At 41.8% G+C, this 24187-nt stretch overlaps 1 protein-coding gene across 1 annotated transcript in view; it reads right to left on the bottom strand.

The window, feature by feature from the left end:
• The window catches only part of MYO5C (myosin VC), a 117713-nt gene that overhangs the window by 12417 nt on the left and 81109 nt on the right, over positions 1 to 24187 (bottom strand). The window contains exons 27-38 of the mRNA XM_055537948.1: positions 24119 to 24182; positions 23957 to 24037; positions 22341 to 22521; positions 20464 to 20557; positions 19671 to 19731; positions 17687 to 17858; positions 14062 to 14149; positions 10496 to 10594; positions 9063 to 9217; positions 6434 to 6523; positions 3373 to 3523; positions 2038 to 2320 (exon numbers count right to left, since the gene is read on the bottom strand). Of these exons, the coding sequence (XP_055393923.1) occupies positions 2038 to 2320; positions 3373 to 3523; positions 6434 to 6523; positions 9063 to 9217; positions 10496 to 10594; positions 14062 to 14149; positions 17687 to 17858; positions 19671 to 19731; positions 20464 to 20557; positions 22341 to 22521; positions 23957 to 24037; positions 24119 to 24182 (1519 nt within the window). The remainder of the gene's footprint in view (positions 1 to 2037; positions 2321 to 3372; positions 3524 to 6433; positions 6524 to 9062; positions 9218 to 10495; positions 10595 to 14061; positions 14150 to 17686; positions 17859 to 19670; positions 19732 to 20463; positions 20558 to 22340; positions 22522 to 23956; positions 24038 to 24118; positions 24183 to 24187) is intronic.

Raw genomic sequence — 24187 nt, 5'->3', positions numbered from 1 at the left:
TCCTGAAGTACCTTGTTTATGGCAGAAGCTGAATCAATATCTGAATGAACAAAGGTCTCTAAGATGCATGTGCTGTTCACTCAGAGCAACACACTGGAAAGGCAGTACTTCCCTAATAGCACTTCCAATTGGTGAGAGGAAAGAGTGCTGGGCACCTATGGGGACAAATGTTCACTGAGCTTGGGGACCTCCTGCTGGAATAAGAGTTGTTTAGCAAAGACTTTGGTGACATGTGTAGGTTTATGACTTGACTTTAAATAAGCCTGAGGCCTGCCCCAGAGGACTTCAGGGCATCTGTTCAGAGCTTGGGAAATAAACAAAGCCTTTCCTCTCAGTGAAGAAGAAAAGACCCACAAAGCCCAGCCCTCCTGAATGCTCCCTTGTATCTGAAAACCACAACCTGGGGTCATGGGAATTTCACACAGTGCTTTGTAGAGCTGTCCAAGCTTCACCACCGCCAGGATGTAATGGGTGCCTCTTGTGTACTACTTGGCTTAATAAACTTCTTAGGTCGCTTTGCATTGTGTCAGAGCCATTATCACCACCCTACATCCTCCTGTCACCTATAGGTATCAAATCCGTGTACAGAGTAAAAAGTCTTAAATATCTACCCCATATTATTTGCTTTCTAATCATGTGACAGTGTTAATTCAAACAATAGCTAATGATCTGTGTTTTCTTGGTTCAGAGACAGAGAAGCTGACACACTTCAAAACTGGATGACTAGACTTCCAGGTGGCACAATGGATAAGAATCTGCCTGCCAAAGCAGGGGACACAGGTTCAACCTCTGGTCCGGGAAGATCCCGCATAACACCGGGCAACTAATCCCACATGCCACGACTACTTAGCCCGTGCTCTAGAGCCCGTGCTCTGCAACTAGAGAAGCCACTGTAATGAGAGGCTTTCACACTGCAAGAAGACTAGCCCCATAAGAGGCAATTAGAGAAAGCCCTCGAAAAGCAAAAGAGACTCAGCACAGCCAAAAAGAAATAAATGCACAAAAAGAAATAAAAAACAAACAAACAAACTGGATAACCATGTCTGCAGGATGAACTCTCAATGCTTGGCCTGGCATTTTACGCGCTCCCAATCTAGGTCCAGCTTACCACTCTACTACAGTCCTGTAGATCCTGACATAAGCCTTCACTTAATTTAGCTGCTGCTGCTAAGTCGATTCAGTCGTGTCCAACTCTGTGTGATCCCATAGACGGCAGCCCACCAGGCTTGCCCGTCCCTGGGATTCTCCAGGCAAGAACACTGGAGTGGGTTGCCATTTCCTTCTCCAATGCATGAAAGTGAAAAGTGAAAGTGAAGTCGCTCAGTCATGTCCGACCCTTAGCGACCCCATGGATTGCAGCCTACCAGGCTCCTCTGTCCATGGGAGTTTCCAGGCAAGAGTACTGGAGTGGGGTGCCATTTCCTTCTCCACACTTAATCTAGACAGAGCTATTAATATTTACTCCTGCCTGAGGAGGGGTCCTCACTCGGTCCTACCACTATGGCTTTGCCCACTCATTCCCTTGCCTGGAATGTTCTTCCATTTTTGATCACTCACAAACAGTTTTCAGGCTTCTTTAACTTTTCTGGCCACAATCATCTCTCCCCTCTGAAGCACTTCCTGTACTCCTTATTTATGACTTATAGTTTTGAATCATCATTTAGCTTCTCAACAGCAGGGATCAAATCATCCCTTCGTTTCCTGTGTCCCCGACCAGCAGTGCTAGTCACAGAGGCGGTGGTCAACAAATACTGGCTGCATATATGATAACCACAGAGGGCCAGAATTTAAAATACACACTTATTAGTTCTTAGTTGAAGCCACTCTGCCAGAGTGTCAAGTTAGCATAGGTAGAGTGATGGGAGGAGGGCCTGGCATCAGATGGCTGAGATCTCCATGGCTCTAAGAGTCATTTTGCACACCCTCCGGCAGTGCCGCTCTTGTGGAGGGAGGGCGGGCAGAGTGTGCAGTCTCGGACTTCAGGAGCATCCTTTCCAGCCAGGCTCTCCAGGGTTAGTGGTGGCTTATGGGTCTTACCTTATCTGCATCCCTTTTCTACAGGAGCACATGTCCTTGCGCAGGAAGAGGCTGTTCAGGGTGACTGCCCCGATCAAGAAGAAGAGCTGCTTCACTGCCTGCCTCACGATCTCAGGGTCCAGGCCACTCTGGCACATGGTGCTGTAGAAATAGCTCAGTTGCTGCAGGACGGAGGTCATCGTGTAGGCATCCGTGTCGTCTATGCTGGAGGACCGCTTCCGGAAGCCTGTGGGCTTCAGGCCAGAAATGCCCTGCAGACTCTCGTACTCCAGCATGCCTGGCACTACGGAGAAAAATGGAAGCTTTTCTTGTATATGCAGGGGGGACACCCAAAGGACATTTCCCCTGCTCTCATGTGTCTGTTTCAGGGAGTGGGACAATTTTCACAAGAATTAGTGTGGATACAGCTGTAACAGAGAAAGCAGAAGGATGGAGGGTTGGGGAACACCAGGCTGTAAGGGGTGGATGGGATTGCACCACCATCTACAGCAGGGGAACAGTTCCTCTTCTTTCAATTTGACAGGAGAGAGAGCTGGTTAGCGTGACAACTCATGGTCTGGAACTACTTAAAGCCTACAGTATTTCAATTTCAGAAAACTGAAGAAAGTATACAAGAATTTGAGTGGAGCTCTAGGATTTCAAAAATACTTGGCTTAGAACCAGTGTTAGCCACATAAGGAGCAGCGGTTCTCCCAAATTTCCCTACAGGATGGATCCCCCTTACAGAAAGAAAACTATGACCCATGTACTTTTATATATGTAATCACTTTAAGCAATCAGAGAATTAAATAGTGGGCATTTATATTAGTAAAGTTTCTTGTTCTAAAATTATGTTCTTTGAAGCTACAGTAGAGAAGCATACTTATGTAGGTGATACTGTGAATCTCTTATTTGTATTGTGGTTATGGAAAAATCTCTAAAAATAGTATTACTTGAGGAAAAATGGTTCTCTTCCTTTCTGAGTATCATGGCTGTACCACCTCTGAAAATTAACGCTTGTTTTTGGGAGATGTAGAGGTTTTTGTGTGAACGTTTGCTTATACCACTGGAAACATGACCAAGTCACAATTTGGATTGTCAACACCACACTGGCCTTTTCTGCTACTATGAGTACTAAGTATCACCCTAGTGACTAAAACCGCTTATGTCAACATGACTTAGTTGTTTTCTTTGGGGGAAGGGTGGGGCAGAAAAGGATAAGACTAAACCAATAAATTATTTTACTATTGGCTTAAAAAAAATTATATGCTTTTCAATTACACATTCCATGCAGATTTATTTTTTAAGGTCTCAATATCATTATAAATATTTCTTAGTCATTGATTCTTTTCTTACCTATTATTGGTTGAATGTTATTTTCCATTACGATAATGAACTGATGATATATTCGTATAGCCACATCACTAAGAATCTGTCTGTATTCTGAAAGGTCAAAATTGTTCAAGCAATTCTTATTCTGATGTGGACTATTATGCTTCATGAATTCCTGAAAGTAATTTTGAACATATAAATATTAGAATAATGTAGACACATAGGAAATTAAAATACTATCTCTGTATCTAATGATATTACAATAAGTTTATACTATAACTCCTATGGAGAAGGCAATGACACCCCACTCCAGTACTCCTGCCTGGAAAATCCCATGGACGGAGGAGCCTGGTGCGCTGCAGTCCATGGGATCGCTAGGAGTCGGACACGACTGAGTGACTTCACTTTCACTTTTCACTTTCATGCATTGGAAAAGGAAATGGCAACCCACTCCAGTGTTCTTGCCTGGAGAATCCCAGGGACGGGGGAGCCTGGTGGGCTGCCGTCTATGGGGTCGCACAGAGTTGGACACGACTGATCTGACTTAGCAGCAGCAGCAGCAGCAGCATAACTCCTATACTTAATGTCTGATCTGTATCAAATTCTTAGTGTTTGGGATAGCATTTATTTTCTATAACTAACTACCCTTGACCCTTAAATGATATGTGTTTGAACTACATAGGTCTTACATGTGTAAGGTCTTACAAAGGTCCACTTACATGTGGACCTTTTTCACTGTTATGTATTATATAGTACTACATGATCTATAGTTGATTGAATCTAAGGATCTGTAAATATTACTGTTCCCCCATGGAAGCTCATAGGAAAAACAGTGAAGCATTCAAGGAAATAAACTGCTGTAAAAGGTTGATAGATGCAATAAATGAAATTCATAACTTTACAGAGTATAGACCAATCTGAAATGCTTTAATGTGGATGTTATGGACTGAATATTTGCTTCCCCCTCAAATTTATATGTTGAAGCCATAATCTCCATTGTGGCTAACTTTGGAGATGGGGTCTCTGTCTCCATGTTATTAAGGTTAAACAAGGTCACAAGGGTGGGAGTCCTGACCTGATAGGATTAATGTTCGTATAAAAGGAGACACTAGAGAGATCAATCTCTCTCTCTATCCCATGCACTGAGGAAAGGCCATGTGAGTACTTAGGGAGAAGGTGGCTATCTTCAAGTCCAGAAATGAACTTTCACCAGTGACCCAATGCTTGCACCCTGATCTCAGATTTCTAGTCTCCAGAACTGCGAGAAAATAAATTTCTGTTGTTCAGGCCACCTAGTCTGTGGTATTCTGTTACAGCAGCCCAGCCTGAACATGGTAATACATTTACAATGTTCAAAGAAGTAAAATTTAAAAAAAAATTTAAGATAAGAATAGGACATTGTAAAAGGCAGAGGTAAAAAAGAACCATTGGAATTTTAGAAATAAAAAATAGTAAATAAAGAATCTTCAGACAAGGGAAAAAACATTGTATACATGGTTAAAGTGGGTAAAGAAAGGATTTAAATAATGGTGATGCAATTAAAAATAAATCAATTTTTAAAAATGATGATGATATGCCTCCTCTTAAAGCCACACAGATGCCAGGTTATCTTAAAGGACTGGTCTGTGCCCCTCTCAGCTCCAATGTTCCTTTTGGTTAGAAGTTGGATTTTCTTTACTTATTTCTCCTTTTGTTCTATAATACTAGTAGGATTACTCATATTTTATTTTATTTTCTCTCCTGAAAGAAGATATGTGATCATTACTTCACATGTCAATTTGGGATAAATAATCACACCAATAGTGGATAAAAGCATAATTATGAACTCTAAATTTGAATTATAAAGTTAGAAGAAAAAAGAACTTCATGATCTCAGGGTAGGGAAGAATTTCTTGAACAGGACACTGCATCATGTATCATAAAAGAACAGGACAGATACATTTAAGTACATCAAAATTCAAAACTTGTGGATGACAAACGACTCCATAAAGAAAAGTCAATTATAGGCCACAATCTATGTAAAGACCTCCTATAAATCAATAAGAAAAAAGAATCACCCCTAAGAAAAATGGAGAATGGATGGGACTAGGCAATTTAAAAAACAATCCAACTGATGAGTAAGCATATGAAATGATGCTTGACCTTGCTAGTGATCAAGCAATTACAATTTAAGTCAACAGAGTATCATCTTATACCCATGCGACTGATAAATAATAAAACATCTGTCAATACCTAGTGTTGGTAAAGGTATGACACACTAGAACTTTATATACTACTGATAGGACTATAGAATGGTATAACCATTTTGCAGAGCATTGAAAATCCCAGTCATTTTTGTTCTTTTAGGTCAGTGAAATAATGCTCTGTGAGTACTTGATGGTGAAGAACTTCATTATAATGTCAGCCCTTGAAAGCAGAGTCAGAATGGCAAAGGATTTACAGATGATGGAGGAATACCGAAAATCTTGTAGTGATAACAGCTATGAAAACATAGGCAGGTTGAGCTAAAGGCTGTGTTTTGGAGTGATAACATTAACAACTTCAGAATTTTACAGCCAGAAGGAAAATGAAAAATCTCTGAATCTATCTCATGAATTTTTTAAAAAGATTTTTTGATGTGAACCATTTTAAAAGTCTTTATTGAACTGGCTCAATAAAGACTTTTAAGTTACAACATTACTTCTGTTTTATGTTTTGTTTTGTTTTTTTTTGACTGCAAGGCATGTGGGATCTCAGCTCCCCAACCAGGGATTGAACCCACACCCTCTCCTTGAAAGATGAAGTCTCAACCAGTGGACCACCAGGGAAGAATCCACTTCATGTAATTTGAAAGTCAAGGACACTGAGGCTTAGTATCATGCCCAGGGTCTAAACCGCCTTCTGGAAGTCTTTTTGCCTGTGACCTCCATTCAGCTGGTGATGTGAAGCTGGTATCCTGGGGAAGAAGGAAGCCAGGAGGCCAGTTGGAGCAGAGGATGTTCCTGTGCTGGGCATTCTGATCCTAATTCCTCCGGCGAGCTCGGGCCCACGAGGAGGTTGCAGACTGGCAGTCAGTACAGAGCACAGAGCAGGCAGGCGTCCCTACCTCTTCTCCACTGTACTGCTTCAGGCAATTGAGGAAATGACAGGTATTGGAAAGCCAAAAGGACAGCATCTCAAAGTCTTCTAAATGTTCCTTAAAAAAAAAAACCAAGAAAGACAAAGTTGGATTTTGTTATTGTTCTGAGCCAAGAACAGACATATCTTACTTGTTTTTCTAGCTGGTGGCTTTTGACCAAAAATAATTCTTCTTTTACTAATTAAAGACTTTATTAAATTTACACTATAAAAAGAATTTTATTTTCTTGGGCTTCATAATCACTGAGGATGGTGACTGCAGCCATGAAATTAAAAGACAGACACTTGCTCCTTGGGAAAAAAAGCAATGACAAATCTAGACAGCATATTAAAAAGCAGAGACATTACTTTGCCTACAAAGGTCCGTATAGTCAAAGCTATGGTTTTTCCACTAGTCATGTATGGATGTGAGAGTTGGACAATGATGCTTTTGAACTGCAGTGCTAGAGAAGACTCTTGAGAGTCCCTTGGACTGCAAGGAGATCAAATCAGTCAAGGATTTGACTAAAGGAAAGGAAATTAACCCTGAATATTCATTGGAAGGACTGATGCTGAAGCTGAAGCTCTAATACTTGGGCACCTGATGTGAAGAGAAATTCATTGGAAAAGACCTCCTGATGCTGGGAAAGATTGAAGGCAAGAGGAGAAGGGGACAACAGAGGCTGAGATGGTTGGATGGCATCACTGACTCAATGGACATGAGTTTGAGCAAGCTCTGGGAGATGGTGAAGGACAGGGAAGCCTGGCATGCTGCAGTTCATGGGGTTGCAAAGAGTCAGACACGGCTGAGCAACTGAACAACAACATGAAAATAAAGCCATATTTATTTAGCAGGTTATGGTTTGCAAAGTACTTCTGTACAGGTTATATCATCTGTTATGATACTTGAAGCAGGCACTGTAGGAATGCCTGAGAAAAGTCTCAGTCCTTGGCCTCCAAATGTCACATTCTGACTGGGAAGACAGACACGACATATATAGGACACAGTTAAATAGGTGGCTGACAGCTTACATGATAGGCATAGGCGGTGCTACAAAAACTCATAGGATGCAGAAATGATGGGGAGCCAGGGCAGCTGAGAAAACCACAGGAGAGAGGCAGAAGGATATCCTCCTTGAAGGAAAAGGGTGGCCAGACAAGAGCTCAAGATCAAGGACTCTGCTGGCAAGAACATTCCAACTTATGGGACAGGAAGGAGAGGAATGAGCAAAGGAGTCAGAGGTAATGAAGACCAGAGAGATACGAAGAAAACTGGGAAAGCCCTGGGTTTTAAAAAACAACGTCAGAGAGTTTCAAAGAGGTGCTGCTACTGTTTAATCCATTTAAAGAGAATAAGTTAATAAAATATCATTGGATTTAGCAAGAGGAATTACTGGTGATCTTTCTGTGGAGTAATGTGGGTAGAAGCCAGGCTGCAAGGAGGGAAAAATAGTTGGTGGAGACAACTATTTTAAGTGCTTTGGCAGCCAGGAGGGGGTGTGTGAGAAAAAGGCCCAGTGGTCAAGGGGGTATGTGGAACAAGTGAGGGCTGCTTTAACGTGCTGTGCACTGGAGTGAGAGGAGCACGGAGCCGCTGAAGAAGCCGAGATGGAAGATGCTCACAAGAAAGGATTCATACCCCTTATGCTAGGTACTTTTCACTTTCAAAATATTTAAACATTCCAGAGCAGCAAGAAGGGGCAAACACTGTGTGCCTACAGCCTGGAACGTAATGCAAGTGTGTCTGCAGAAAACCCAACTCATGAAAATAGGGACAGGGAAAACATGAATTTATGGCAGTCTCTTCTAAGAACACATCGGTGGCTCCCATGAAGACTGACTGTAAAGCACCAAATCAATGTTAGTTTTCTACTCCTAACTCCTGATGAATAATGAATTCTTAGTATAAAATTGGGCAGGGTGGATGGTGGAAGAATTACCCATTTCCTGATGCACTCACTGTTTTATTTCTTCTCTTTTCCAAGAGTATTTAAGATAGGGTTTGATTGCTCATGACTTTTCTAGAACACATATTTTACTAAAAGTGAGATAGGACTTTCCCAACTAAACATTTTAAATATATCTCATAATCAAACATTACTTATTATTTGGAAGGGGAATAAAGGATAATGGATCTATATTTTACTGGTCCCTTACATATACTTTATCTTCATGTCTGGGCTAAGAATAAAATTATATACTGTGGTTTTATAAGGGAGAATTATATAAATGCCAAGGGAAGAGATGAGTATTTTTCGGCTATTCCTATTCCTTGGCATTCAAACTTGTTACGTGGATAGACACATACTCCCTACAGTCAAGAATCTCACACCTGAGGGGACAGATGTGATGGGGTGGTGACCATCAGGTTGTAGTCTTACAGGTAAGGACTTGAGATGTAACTGGCAGTGGCCCACCCTTAGGGCTGTCTGACCTAAGTTGTCTTTTCCTAATTAGATTGGCGTCTTTCACCGGGCCTCTGACTGGTTTGAAGAAGCATGTGGTTGACCAAACACTGGAGATGTAGGTTGGGAAAAGTCTGGGCATCTGGTCATTTCCACAAATGTTCCTAAAGTAGCCCTAATACCAAGGTCCAATGTCAGAAAAGTAGTTCCTACCTTAACCACCTGCTTGATGCCATTAATGGTGCTGTTCATGAGGGACTTGAGCATGTCGGCGTCATTTAGAGAGTCTGCGTAGCGTACACACATGAACAGGATGTGAGCCGGCAGCCCGGGGATCATGTTCACCACCACACCGCGGGGCTTCAGGTCTGGAGCAGAGAGAGTCGGTGAGGATTGCAGCTCCCCCGATCAGAAACCTATGTATGGGTGGGGATGTCTGCTTTTCTGTACTTGATGCAGTGCCTGAATACCCAGAGATGTTTTTTCCCTTTGAGGAATTAAGGCTGGCTTTTTTTCTTAGCAAAACTATACATGCAGGTGCCACCTGCTTCTCTTACTTCTCATTTGCAAAGTATTTTCTCTTTTCCAAGGTTGAATAAAAGACAGAATTTCATATCTCCAAGGTAAGAGAGGAACCCCAGTCCATGCACCCCCACTTCAGCCTCTATGATGAGGATGGAATGATGTTAGCAATCACATGCATCTGCCATGAATAGAGAAAACAGGTGTACAACAGTCCTGCAGAGGAGGATCAGTTGGCCTTGAGGAGAAGAGAATGGCTGGAAGTCAGAGTAGGGATGTAGAGAGAAACTTTATGGAACATGTTAAGAAAAACAAAGACCCCCCCCCATGTCTGCATTAGGACAGGGGAACAAAGAGGCCCCTCAGCTGTGTACCAGTGCGGGGTGGAAAAGAATGGGTAGGCGGCTCCTGTCCTCTGAGCAGCGTCACTTAGGAGAAGAGGAGTAAGGTTATACATGGGCTTTCTGCTTTGAGACCTTGGGACCAGCTGATAGGGAGGCAGTGTTTCTCCTTCTCCCTAGAAGACTATGTGGTTTCCATGGTGATGACAGGCAGGCTAGTAGCACTGGTTCTAAGAGCCAACCATGGAAGCACGCCCATCAGGAGATTCCTGTAATAGCCAAGGCTGAGAAGGCCCTGCCACATTACCTGCAAACGAATTTCTCAGCAGAAGGCAAATGGAACAAGGGAGCCATGGTTACTTCTCCCATGACTCCTGTGCTAAACCACAAAGATGAGGAGATGTGTCTTCTACCCTGACCATGTGATGAGACTTGGGAAGAGGTTAGGGTAGTGCATCTCAGCTGAAGGCAAGGCAGCAGATGCCAGAGGCCATGTGGCAATGTCGGGAGGCATTTTTTTTTTTTAATTGTCATGATTAGGGGTTGCCACTGGATTCTAGAGAATAGAAGCCAATGATATTGCTCAATATCCTACAATACAAAGCCCCTAGCCACCCAAAACAAAGAATCACATGGTCAAAGATGAGGCTGAGAAGCTCTGTGCTAGGGGAAGAAGCAGTGGAGGAAAAAGAGGAACTATCATCCCTGCCCAAGACCGTGGCAATGACTAAGGCTCAAGTTCTCAAAAGTTAAGCAAAAATTCAGAGTTCCAAGTTTCATTACCAAGAATGAGGTTTTGAATGAGCTTGGCCTCATCTTCTCTCTTGTATTCCAGCATTCCAAGGTACTCCTTGGGTCCTGAGGACAGGTGCACGTCATTGGCTGTAGGCAGAGGCAAATAATCAGCTAAATACACAATAACAAGCATTATAATGAGACTACTCCATCTCTTTCCATCCCATTCTGACTGATTTGCCCATGAAATGCTCTGGCTTTCTGATAAATGCAAACTTTATTGAAGCCTGAAGAATTTCTTCTGGTAGCAATTCTTATCTATGAGTTTATCTATAAGTATATCCATGAGTATAGCTGCCAGTGTATTTTCTCATGGTCACCTGGTATATAATGAGTGCAGTAGGGATATGAAAGCAATACAGGATACTGCTTCTGCCTTATTACAGTTAAAAAAAAATGAGATTCACAAAACATGTAGCGTGCAGTCACCAAACAGCATGATACCAAGGTGGCTGGACTAGTTTCCTATGTGCTGTTTTATGCCACTGTTACAGTGGCATAAAACAAAAATTTTTTAAACTACAACTTAAAAAATCTTACAGTTCTGGAGTTCATAGACTAAAACAGACCTTACAGTACAAAAATCGAAGTGTCAGCAGGGCTGTTTTTCTTCTGGAGGCTCTAGTGGAGAATTCATTTCTTGCCTTTTCCAGTTTCTAGAGGCTGACCACATTCTTTGGCTCTGGCCACATCACTCTGACCTTTGCTTCTATCATCACTTCTTTCTCTCTCTCTGCTTCCACTGTTGCACCACCTTCCCTCACTCTGTCATTCCTGTCTCTTTCTTACAAAGTCTCTTGTGATTATATTGGATCTACTTGGATGATCCAGGATATTCTCCTCATCTCAAGATCCTTCACGTAGGGACTCCCCTTGGTGGTCCAGTGGTTAAGAATCCCCCTTCAATGCAGGGGACATGGGTTCAATCCTTGGTCGCGGCACTAAGATTCCATATACCATGGAGCAACTAAGCCTGTGTACCACAGCTATTGAGCCCGTGTGCTCTGGAGCCCATGTCCACAACTAGAGTTAGTGCACCACAACAAAAGATGATGCAATGAAGATCCGGCTTGCCACAGCTAAGACCTGAGGCAGCCAAACAAATAATTAAAAAAAAAAATACTCACATACTCACATATACAAAATCCCTCTGCCATGTAGAGTCATATATTCATAGGTTCTGGGGATTGGGATGTGGACATCTTTGGGTTGGGCCAGTTTGCCTTCTGGTCCCCAAAGACTCATGTCCACTCTGAGAGGAGATGTGACTATAGAAGTACAAGTTAGAATGTCAGAATGATTCCAAAGATTTTATGCTGCCAAATTTGAAGATGGTGAAAGAGGCCCACAAGTCAGGAAAAGTGGGTGGCCTCTAGAAGCTGGAAAAGGCAAGGGAATAGAATCTCCCCCTAAAGTCTCCAGAAGCCCTGCTGACATGTTGATTTTAAGCCAGTGAACACCATTTTGAACTTCTGACATCCAGAACTGTAAGTTTCGTGTTCTATTAAGCCACTAATTTCATGGTGATTTGCTAAGCAGCCATAAGAAATAAATACAGAGGACATAAGAATTTATGCAGAGGTAGGTTAGAACTGTTGAAAAGTGGTTCTTGAAGGAGGTAGCACTCCAGCTGGGCCAAGAAAAGTGAGTAGGCTCTGATGGGTGAGAAAGAAGATAATACAGGTAAAGAATTAACAGAACTCTCTTCTACTGCATGAGAGTTTGTTCTGTGATTTACTATCCCTGTTCCCTTGAAGACTGATAAAGGTAGAATGTTAACTATTTTACTAAGCAACCTGTTTATGGTAAGAAGGACCTCTGATTGCTGAACTCCATCTAGACCAGGAAAACCAGTAAATGATGCAGAAGTACCTGATAAGGACATCCTATTTTGGGTATTCTTAAGTGTGGTGACTTGTATCTGAGCATGTTTCTTGGGAGCTAGTACCACCTAAAGAGTGTCCTAGAGGTACTGGCTTTTCCTGACAACAGTCATGTGAGTGAGCCTGGAAGCAGGTACTCCAGCTCCAGCTAAGCCTTCAGATGTCAGCATCCTTGCTGACTACTCTACTGTGACTCAGCTAGAACCACCCAGCTGAGCTGCTTATAGATTCTTGACCTTCAGAAATTGCACTGTTAAGTGTGTTGTTTTAAGCTACTAAATTTGGGAGTAGTTTGTTATATGATCAATAGATACCTGATACAGGAATGGAAGCTGATGCATTCCACTTAAAACAAGTTGGGCTGGAGGTGATAATAGAAAGGTGAAGGAGTAATCTTAGAGGCAAAAAGGGAGTAGGATTCAGGAAAAGTGAGGAACGGCAGGTGGATTTTCTAAGTCCTTATGTAGAGACGGCAGTTGATTCATTCTTTCCCACAATGGGGATACCATGGGGTAATGGGGAGGACAGATATGGTCTCTTCCCTCACGGGGCAGAATGACCTTTATCAATAATTATTGAAAGGAAAAGAGCCTCATTTTGGTTTTGGAAACGTAAAGTCTGATGCGAGAGTTGAAAAAAAAAAAAAAAAAAACAAAGCAATAAAGGAGTTCTTCAAAGCAATGAAGATAGTAAAAGGAACAGAGAGTTGCAGATACAGCCTTAGTGACAGAGATTGGGAGAAAGCAGCAATATTGAACAAACGAGTAAAGAGTTAGATGAGAAAAGTCAGAAAATTTCAGTGACTATTTGCAGGGCAGGAATAGAGACACAGACATAGAGACCAGACGTGTGGACACAGCAGGGGAAGGAGAGGGTGGGATGAATTGCGAGAGAAGCACTGGACATATACATTACCATATGTAAAACAGACGGCCAGTGGGAAGCTATGCACAACACAGGAAACTCAACCTATGGACACTCTGTGACAACCTGGAGGGGTGGGAAGAGGGGTGGGAGGGAGGCTGAAGGGGGAGGGGACATATGTGTACTTATGGTTGATTCACACTGTTGTATGGCAGAAACCAGCACAGCATTGTAAAGCAATTATCTTCCAATTAAAAATCAATTTAAAAAAAAGAAAAATTCAGTGACACAGAATCAGGCGAACGAAAGAAAGGCAGAGAATCTTTTCCCCTGGAACTTATAAGGACACTCAGTGTGCAGTTCAGTTCATGTTGAGGACTTCAGTCTGGCTTCTTAGCTATCTAGTAGATATCTAATTAGCTATCTAGTATCTTTTCTTCTAATAGAAATTAGGATATTGACCCCACGTAACAGAGAGGAAATAAACTTTAAAGGAGTTAAATTTGAAACTTTTTCACAGTTCCATTTTTACAACGAGAGAGTTAACAGAGAAAGAGGTTAAAAGCATTCCTTCCAGGGTACCCCTTACAATCACATGAGCACATCTGGTGTCACCTGAGAGGTGGTGAGCCACCTGCCTGCCTCTAAGGATCTCCACTAGCCCATCATTGGGCCCCAAACACACCAGCGGAGACTCATTTCTTTAGTTTTCAAATTCTTTGGACCACATCAGGAAATAATATGTCAACACGTGTAAACGTTAGCTGAAAGTTCAAAAAAATTGGAACATGGATGTTGTTTTTCTACCTTTTTCAATTGTCTTGGTAAGAGTCTTCACTTGATCTTGTAACTTTTTAATCACTCTTTCCTTCATGTCTAACTCTTCTTCAAGATCCTACAAAAATCAAAAGAGGATGTTAGCTCAGAAGCATCTAAATTCTATTATTTGGTAAGAACTTTGCTGAGCTGTAATTCACATACCACACAGTTCACCCACTTAGTGTACACTCATGATCTTCAGTATAGTAAGTTGTGCAACCATCACCACCATCTGATTCCAGAATATTTTCATCACATTAAAAACAAACATATAACTTTTAGCTGGCACCCCTTTGCCCTCCTATTCCTTCCCAGCCCTGGACAACCACTAATCTACCTACTGCTCTATATATTCGCCTATTCTAGATATTTAATATAAATTAAATCATAGAATATGTGGCCTTTCGTGTCTGGCTTCTTTCTGGAATAATGCTTTCCAGGTTTATCTGTGCTGCAGCAGGTATCAGTACTTCATTGTTTTTTTGGCTGTGGGATCTTAGTTTCCTCCAATCAGTGAAAGCACTGAGTCCTGACCACTGGCTGCTGCTGCTGCTGCTGCTCAGTTGCTTCAGTCGTGTCCAACTCTGTGTGACCCAATGGATGGCAGCCCACCAGGCTCCCCTGTCCCTGGGGTTCTCCAGGCAAGAATACTGGAGTGGGTTGCCATTTCCTTCTCCAATGCATGAAAGTGAAAAGTGAAAGTGAAGTCGTTCAGTCATGTCCGACTCTTTGCGACCCCATGGACTGCAGCCTACCAGGCTCCTCCATCCATGGGATTTTCCAGGCAAGAGTACTGGAGTGGGGTGCCATTGCCTTCTCTGCCTGACCACTGGGCCACCAGGGAATTCCCAGTACTTCACTTCTTTTTTTTTTGACTGAATACTATACTATTCTATTGTATGAATATACCACATTTATCTTGATCTAATTTTTCCTTGATAAAGCCATGCCCATCGTAGAGAGTTTAAAAATTTTCACACGCAGGTGTGAAAATGCGCTCTCTTAATGTCAGAAGCTGAAGGCAGAGAAGCTTCAGAGATTTGGGTCCCGGCTTTGCCTCTCCTTCCTGATAAAGGGGGTGGCCCTGCCTATGCTGAATTTGGCTCAAGAACCAGAAGAACTTGGACACCTATAAATATTTCCTATAAAGGGCAGAGAGTATTCAGGTTCTCCCTGAACTCCAAGGGCTTTGACACAGAAAGGATTCAGGCTTCTCTGATCCAGCAATTCCCACCTTGCAATCAGTCCCTGCAGCCATGGATGGGCCCTCTGGGGACTCTCAGAGCCCAGGGAAGTTGTGCTGTTTCTACTCATGGCTACCTCTCCCTACTATAGTCATGTTCCTGGCTAAACACATTAGGAGTTTTATCTGGCCTCACATGTGGGAGTGTGGGTGCAGTTTCTTCCCTCCTATTTGAGCCTATTTTACAATATATCTAATAATTAAAAAGTCACCCATCAATCCAGAACCTGAGGAAATCACTGTTTATGTTTTATTTCATTTCTTTCCTCCTCATATGGCATATATCCATTTTATAAAATTGGTCATACTGCTTGTAAAGTTTTAAATTCTGTTTCTCATTATACTGTAGATATTTCCCCCATCATTGATAATACACCAAACTGTCATCTGATATACAATAATATAATCTACTCACTACAGCTGGGCATCCTTTCTTTTCTGCTGTGTCTAATAATACTATGCTGACCATTCTAGATGCAAATCCTTGTTCACATATTTGATTATCTACTTAGGACAGAATCTCAGAAGTTTCATCACTGAGTCAAAGGGAATGCACTTTCAGAGGTTCCTGACATTTACCTCCAAACTGCCCCTAAGAAGACACCAATTTCTATCCCCCGAAATCATGTGTGGCTGGGCGCACTTCAGGGTGTTCTCACCAGCACCATAAGATCTCCATTATTTGAGAATCAAAAAAATACCTAGATTTAATTTGGTATTTCTTTGATAAATAGAAGATTGCTTAAACTTTTCTTTCCAACTTTAAATAAATGATTTTCTTTGACTCAGAGGATTATGTAGTGGGCTGAACAGTGTCTCCTTGAAATTCACATCCATTTAGATGGACATGTACACACAGCTTTATTTAAAATGGATAACTAACAGGACCTACTTTATAGCCCAGGGAACTCTGCTCAATACTGTGTGGCAGCTTACATGGGAGGGGGATTTGGGGGAGAATGAATATACGTACATATGTGGCTGAGCCCCTTCAGTGTACACCTGAAACTATCACAAAATTGTTAACTGGCTATACTCCAATATAAAAACCCTTCATATCCACTTAGAACCACAGAATGTGATCTTACTAGAAATAGGGTCTCTGCAGTTGCAATTAAACCAAGGATCAATGTGAGGTCACACTGGATCAGGATGGGTCCTAAATTCAATAAGACTATCCTTATGGTGTGACTTGAGAAACCTATTCTCTGAGAAAGGTGTACCCCTCTCAAAAAAGATGGTCATCACCTAAGTGATGATCTGGATCATCTGACTGCTGCTGCTACTGCTAAGTCACTTCAGTTGTGTCCGACTCTGTGCGACCCCATAGGCGGCAGCCCACCAGGCTCCCTGGCCCCTGGGATTCTCCAGGCAAGAACACTGGAGTGGGTTGCCATTTCCTTCTCCAATGCATGAAAGTGAAAAGTGAAAGTGAAGCCGCTCAGTCATGTCCAACCCTCAGCGACCCGATGGACTGCAGCCCTCCAGGCTCCTCCGTCCGTGGGATTTTCCAGGGATCATCTGACTAGAATATATTATTTCCTATTAAATGTTAAACTCTCTGCATTCCTCTTTATATATATATAACTACCGTTTTAAGTTAAGTTCTGACACTGCAAAATATGATTTTACCCTATCATGTTTTTCTTGTGAGATAGGAAATGGGGGGACCTGATGAGGAGGAGAAGAGCCAGTGGGCATGTGCGGCCCGACCACTGCCTGGGTGAGCCCTTACCTGGTCATGGTCTTGGAGGCTGCCAGGCCAGGAAGGCGCCTGAGAGCATCCACCTCCCAGGAAACTACTCCATCTGCTACTCTGGCGCTTCTCATCCTTGTGAGTTTCACACACCAATACAATTTCAGAAGCATTTCTGGGAGCTAACCGAGTTGCCAAATGCCATTTTGACAGGGGCATTTATAACTGGATGAATACTTTCATAGTATAAAAAGTTAGCCACCTACTACTGTGATCATTTCATAGAAGAACACTTTGACTCTGAAAATTATGGGAAGAGCATTTCCCCAGAAGCAAGCAGGGGTCTTGGATGGAGTAAGCTTTGTTCAGAGAAGGTCACACATCAGCCTGGCATCCTCAACATGCTCCAGGCAAGGCTGTTGTCATCTCAGACAAGCACTGCCCATGGGACAATGCTCAGGACCTTCCACTGGTCCTCTCTCAGCCTGCGTAAATCCCCTGGCTCCCCTGCAGTGGCCGTAACCTCAGAGGCCACCTGTCTTTTGAGAAAAAGAAACAGATTGCTCTAGTGAGAGGTGGATGCTACTCATCAGATGCTTGGGGTGGCCTGTCCCCCCTTTCAGTGATACCTGCACACAGGCAGTCATTTATCAACAGGTTAGAAAACTTCTCACCCTCTTCTCCATAGTGAGACGAGATGCTTTCTGCTGGAAACTACTCTTGACTTCATTTTCAGTTTCAGATTGTTTCCTCAAGTGCTCACTGGCCTCCTGAATTTCTTGAATCTTGTCCATCAGCTTCTCTTTCTCTTTGGTATGTATTTCATTTTGGGCTTCTATAAAGGTCCTAAGGAAAGGATTAGGAAGTTTTGGTATCAATTTGACCATCATGAAAAATCAGTGGAAAAATAGTTTGGCCAACTTACGTGTAAAACAAATTGTACCTGAATGGGGGAGTGCTCACGGTGTGGGGGAAGAGACCAGGGTTAGTGGGGTATAAAAGTCCACAGCTGCTTCAGTCTCTTAACCTGATAAAAAGTTCTCATCCTCACCCGCCCACACCCCTTGATGGCTCCCATAAGACATCCATACCCACTCACACCCTTATGACCAAAAGCCCAGTCATTATCTCCTTTGTGAAAAGCCTGGGATCAGACACTCAAAAATCCAGGGATCAGAGAGAGAAGAAAAGGGAACCCATCCAGAGTCCCAAAGTGATGCCCACCACTTTCCTACACCTGGCCCCTACCCTCCCAATGAAGAAATTCTCTCTGGGATGTGAGTGTTTATTTATTTTTCTTGAAATTAAGTATCTTGAGGATTTTTAAATTGGAATGGAACCTGAATGACAAGTTTGACATCTATTCCTCTGATGATAAATAATAATATGAGAGTCGATTTTAATCTGATTAGGATAACAAAATGATTGTGAATAAAATTCACAGTGAAGAAGTCAGGATAACTGACTTTTCTAAAGATTGTAAAATTTTCCAAAATATTTTTACCATACAAAAGCACAATCTAATCTAAGCTATAAAAATATTATTTGATATGAGCAATGTTATGTGGTATGGAAAAACACTAGGATATAAAATGGTACCCTATTAATGAATGTAAAGCTCTAAAATTGCAATTCTAACTTGAGTTATACATAAATAATTAAATCTAGATTTTATTATGAAAGAATTGAATCAAAATAAAGCTTTAAAAATGTTTTACAGTTATGATCCAGTGATTCTATGAATGTTTGTCAACTTCTCCATGATGGAAAAGTCAGCAAGAAATGCATAATCTTTCTATATTTCTAAGAGAGAGGGAAGAACCCACGCACTGTGTGTCTGTACATGAATATGACTAAGGGAATTCACCACTCTGATTGACTGGAAGAAGTTCAGTGATGAGTGGAAGTAAATTACACAGGTTAGCATCTTGGAACACAAGGCACTGAGGAAATTGAGGGTTTGGGCAAATGCCTCACTCACCTTCACACCTTCGTGTATTTGTCAAAGCGCAATGTGCGTTTTAAATGAATTAAAACACCACTGATTATTCTTTTATCTGCTTCTCCAGAGAAATGGTTAAAATTTCTATTAAAATAATTTTTGATCATCATCAAAAAAATTTTACACAAAGTATCTCAACAAGCTGGTCACAAAACATTTTTCTCACAAGCTTCCACCAGGTGCTCTGTTGGTCAGGATGTAATTTGGGGGAGCAGTTATCAAATGAAGATTCTCTATCAAAACAGATTTTAAGCCTCACCCTAAGTGGCCTGCTGAGAGAAACACTGTCCTCTCTCATACGATATTATTTTATCAGTTTTTTGAAGATATAATTTATGCATATGGCATAATGTTCTAAGGGCATAAACGGGTACACAGTGAAAAGCAAGTCTCTTCCATCTTCCGGGCACCAGCCACCCAGTTACCCTTCCTGCAGGCAACCAATGTTTTGTTGGTTTCATTTCTTGTACATTATCCCAGAGGAGGGTGTGTGTGTACACAAGCATTTATTTTTACACCTGAAGGCTAACAAATCATATACCTTAAGAATATCTTGCTTTTGTGGCTTAATAACCTTCTTTGGTATCTCCCACAATTTCAGAAAAGCAAAGCATTGCATGAGTGTGGGCTTGAGGTACGTGCAGGTTGACACTTACTTGCTCTGTGTTCCTTCTTCTTGATTGTGATTCAACTGATTTGACAATTCTTCTAGTTTTCCTAAGATGAGAAGAGCTATCAGTCCTTTGGGGGGTCATACCACTGCATTCTGATTTGGGTTTGATCATATTTCATATTTTCAGTTATCAGGGGTTCTAAAATGCACCTAGCTAGAGATGAGGTTTTATTTGGTCTGAACAATGTTTAAAAATTTCATAAGCCATTATTTTAAAATTGTGATATTTCACATAAAAACCTGGATTTCTATTTTTTCTTTAAAAATAGGAATATCAAGCAACACTGGAGCCCGAGATCTTAGTCGGCAAAAATCAACAGGGCTTTCTTGGAGGCAGCTGCTGTCTTCAAATGCCTATGAATCTTACTGTACTGTCCACACATCTCACTTTCACATTTATGTCACCTAAGTCCTTGGAGAATCAGTTTGACAATGACCTTTTGGTCATTTCCTGGATACAGGAAACCATTTTCTTTTTTAAAAAAACTTTCTATTTTATATTGGAGTAAAGCCAATTAACAATGTTTTGACAGTTTCAGGTGGATAGCAAAGGGACTCAGCCATACATATACATGTATCCATTCTCCCCCAATCTCCCCTTCCCATCCAGGCTGCCACGTAACATTGAGCAGAGTTCCATGTGCTGTACAGTAGGTCCCTGTTGGTTACCTATTTTAAATACAGCAGTGTGCACATGTCATCCCCGACCCCCTAACCACCTCTTCCCCCAGTAGGAAACCATTTTCTAAAAGCAGGTTCATGAGGGTTCCAGTTACCTTTCATGGTTTCAGTTTGTTCATTTAGGCGGATTTCGAGATCTCGCTTCTGTTTTTCCAGTTCTGAAATTTGTTGTTTAAAGTCTGGGATCATCTTCAGAGAAGAATTGGAAATATTAGAATATGAAACACTTTGATGTATGAACTTTAAAATCCCAGAGCCGCTCAGAAGCAAACTAAACTGCCTAGATCTTTAACCCCATGGAACATACATCTAGAATAGTTATGTAAGACAGCTAGCCAAGGTATTAGACTGGATGAAATCATGTTTTTTACCTCAAGACCTATACTGTCACAAGAAATACCAGCATGCTCAGAGTGTGTGGTTCTCACCCAGCTCCACCCTCCACATCCCCGGGGGCTCCTGGAGGGGCACCAACTGGGAGGACTTATGGGAATTCTCTGCTGAGCTGAGGGAGGGATGATGGGAAGAATGACAACCAGTCTCTTTGGTTCAGAGACATCATCTCCTCATCAGAAATAGGAGAATCATCTCAAAGGGGTCCTGCTGTGCCCTGTGAATTCCAGGCTATGTACTGCTTTCTTATCAGAGGTCTGGAACGATCCAATAAGTTTCATAATCCTCTGTCCTTGTCTAGCTGTATGCTTGTTTAAATGTCCACCATTTCTACTTGTAGTCAGGTGAAAGTGAAAGTCGCTCAGTCGTGTCCAACTCTTTGCGACCTCATGCACTATACAGTCCATGGAATTCTCCAGGCCAGAATACTGGAGTGGGTAGCCTTTCCCTTCTCCAGGGGATCTTCCCAACCCAGAGATCGAACCCAGGTCTCCCACATTGCAGGCATATTCTTTACCAGCTGAGCATAGTCAGGTAAGGAGAGTTTTTTTTTCAACTGTACATGTTTATGAAAACACCTGTGACTCTGAAGTCAAGATGAAAAATACTTGTTTGTGCGATCAGATCTTACTGTAAACTCCTCATTAAAGTTTCAGCCAAGTAGTAAATAAAAATGTGCAGGTCCTTAACTACTGTTCCACACATCTGCTGTGCCCAGGGTCATTTCTCCTCACCTGCTGACTCATCCTTGAGATTTCCTAATACTCCCAGGTTAGGCAGAGGAGGAAAAGCCAGTAAAGAAGTTGAGAAGGAGCAACCAGTGAGGTGGGATAAGAAACCCAGGAGAGCATGGTGTCCTGGAAGCCAAGAGAACAATAAAGAGGAAGAGGGAGTGATTAAAAACATTACCAAATGCTGCAGAGAGATTAAGACGAGGGTGAAAAGAAACCCTTTGTGTTCAGTTCTGTGCGGGCAGATTCAGTTAGAGGGAGGGGCACACCGCAGCGCGGGTGGCCACAAACAGGAGATGAGTGCAGCTATCACAGCCAGATGGCATGGACAAGTATGGCCAAGTCCCCCAGAGAAATGGGGCGGTGGCTGCAGCGGGTATGGGGTTAAGAAAGGCATGTTTTTGATAATTAGATTCCCAAGGCATTTCTTCATACTAGTAGATAAAAGTGAGAAGGAAGAATTAGACAAATGCAGTGGAGAAGAGCAGGCATCATGGAAGAAGGAAGCTGTTGAAACAGTGAGATGAAGAGCTAAAAGAGGGCAACTGACCTTCCGCATGCAAGCCCCTCTCAAGAGGTAGTTTTTATCTTTATGCTTTTTGTGACTTTCCAAGGGGTTAGGGCTAGATTTAACATATATAAATTTAAAAGCACACACAAATCACAGAACTCGGACTCATCCTATGGTAAACACTTTCAAAATGCTTTCCAGGCTGGTGTAATTTTATAGTTTTATCTTCTGAACCAGTTCTTTCAACTCCTGGAAAATGTAATTTGTTTTCCAGCTGAGACACTGAACTTTACTTCACTAAAGCATAATATCTCTAGAATAAAGGCTGAGATCATACCATGTTTTCCGATGTTAGCCTGGTAACTTCATGACGGATACTTTCATTGATGTCATTTTCTTCTCTAAATAATTTCTGCAGGTGGTTGATTTCCTGACTTAGATGCACCACTTTGAAGTTCAGAGCTTCAATCTCCTTTTCATAGCAATCCTTCTGGGACTGGAAATGGTTCTCCAAAACGCTGTCAGAGAAATGGTCACGAAGTTAACCACATGGTCTTTATCCTGATGAAGACTCTCAGCAGTTATGAAAACCCACAATCAGCACCAGGTGCTAAGCACATAAAGTTTACCTGTGTCCAAAAGGTTACAGGCTATGGAATTAGTAATGTATAATTACAAACTCCAGCTATGTGATATTATGTGGTATTAACATGTAGTGGATGACAAAAAATTTTTAGACATTATTAAAATTATGTTTCTACTCTAATAATTAAAAATATGCTCTGTTTGATGCAACAATGATAAAGTCACATGTCACTATACATTTTTCAAAACCCATAGTATGTACAACATCAAGAGTGTAAACTGTTGACTCTGGGTGATAATGGTGTGTCAGTATAGGTTCACCGGCTCTAACAGATGTGCCCTCTGGTGATTCATGTTGATGATGGCTGTGTGTGTGTAGGGGTAGGAGGTATATGAGGAATCTCTGTACTTTCTGTGAACCTAAAAGTGCTCTAAAAATAGTTTATTAATTTTAAGAAAGCAAACATATTAAATTTAAACACATCTATATGTCTAGGAAAGTGAAAGTGAGAGTTGGTCCATAAAGAAGGCTGGTGGTGAAGTCACTAAGTTGTGTTGTACTCTACCGACCCCATGGACTGTAGCCTGCCAGGTTTCTCTGACCATGGGCTTCTCCAGGCAAGAATACTGGAGTGGGTGGCCCTTTCCTTCTCCAGGGGATCTTTCCAACCCAGGAATTGAACCTGGGTCTCCTGCACTGCAGAAAGCTGAATGCTGAAGAATTGATGCTTTTGAATTGTGGTGCTGAGAAGACTCTTGAGAGTCCCTTGGACTGCAAGGAGATCAAACCAGTCAATCCTAAAGGAAATCAACCCTGGATATTCATTGGAAGGATGGATGTTGAGCTGAGGCTCCAATACTTTGGCCACCTGATGCGAAGAGCGGACGCATTGGAAAAGACACTGATGCTGGAAAAGATTGAGGGCAGGAGGAGAAGAGGGTGACATAGGTTGAAATGGTTGGATGGCATCACCGACTCAATGGACATGAGTTTGAGCAAACTCCGGGAGACAGTGAAGGACAGGAAAGCCTGGCATGCTGCAGTCCACAGGGTCACAAAAGAGTCAGACATGGCTTGTGACTAAACAATAACAACAATATATCTATAGCAACACTGGCTAACTTGTTTGCTATCAGTTTTCATTTAATAGGTTATGTGTTTTACTACTTGGCCAGTTATCCCACAAAGATATTGTTCTTTATTATTAAACTAACTGCTCAATCCTTGAAGAAATCATCCCAGGAATTATGAGACCATTCTGTAAGGAATTTACTTTGTCAATCAAATCTATGAAAGGTAAATTTTTGACTTTGCAATAGTATTTTGTCTCTGAAAAACCATGAAAAATCCTGAGGGAAATTTCTCACCGTGTTGCTTTCTTTAGTCCTTCATAAGCAAACCAAAGTTCTCCATCCTCATTTAAATGTTCCAAATCTTCCAGAGAGAGCCTGAAACATGAAGAGGGTGAGAGACTCATTTCTCTCACGTGTTACGTGTTTCTAAATACTTGTTCACGCAAAAATGATTACCTGTTTCTTACATCTTCAATGTCATAGCTCTCAAGAAGTTGTCTGGTGATCTCTGACATCTTTTCTGAG

This window comes from Bubalus kerabau, chromosome 10 (assembly GCF_029407905.1).
Source record: "Bubalus kerabau isolate K-KA32 ecotype Philippines breed swamp buffalo chromosome 10, PCC_UOA_SB_1v2, whole genome shotgun sequence".
Classification (NCBI taxonomy): Eukaryota; Metazoa; Chordata; class Mammalia; order Artiodactyla; family Bovidae; genus Bubalus; species Bubalus kerabau.
The sequence above is the reverse complement of the archived record's forward strand: the minus strand, read 5'-3'. Positions and strand labels throughout refer to the sequence as shown.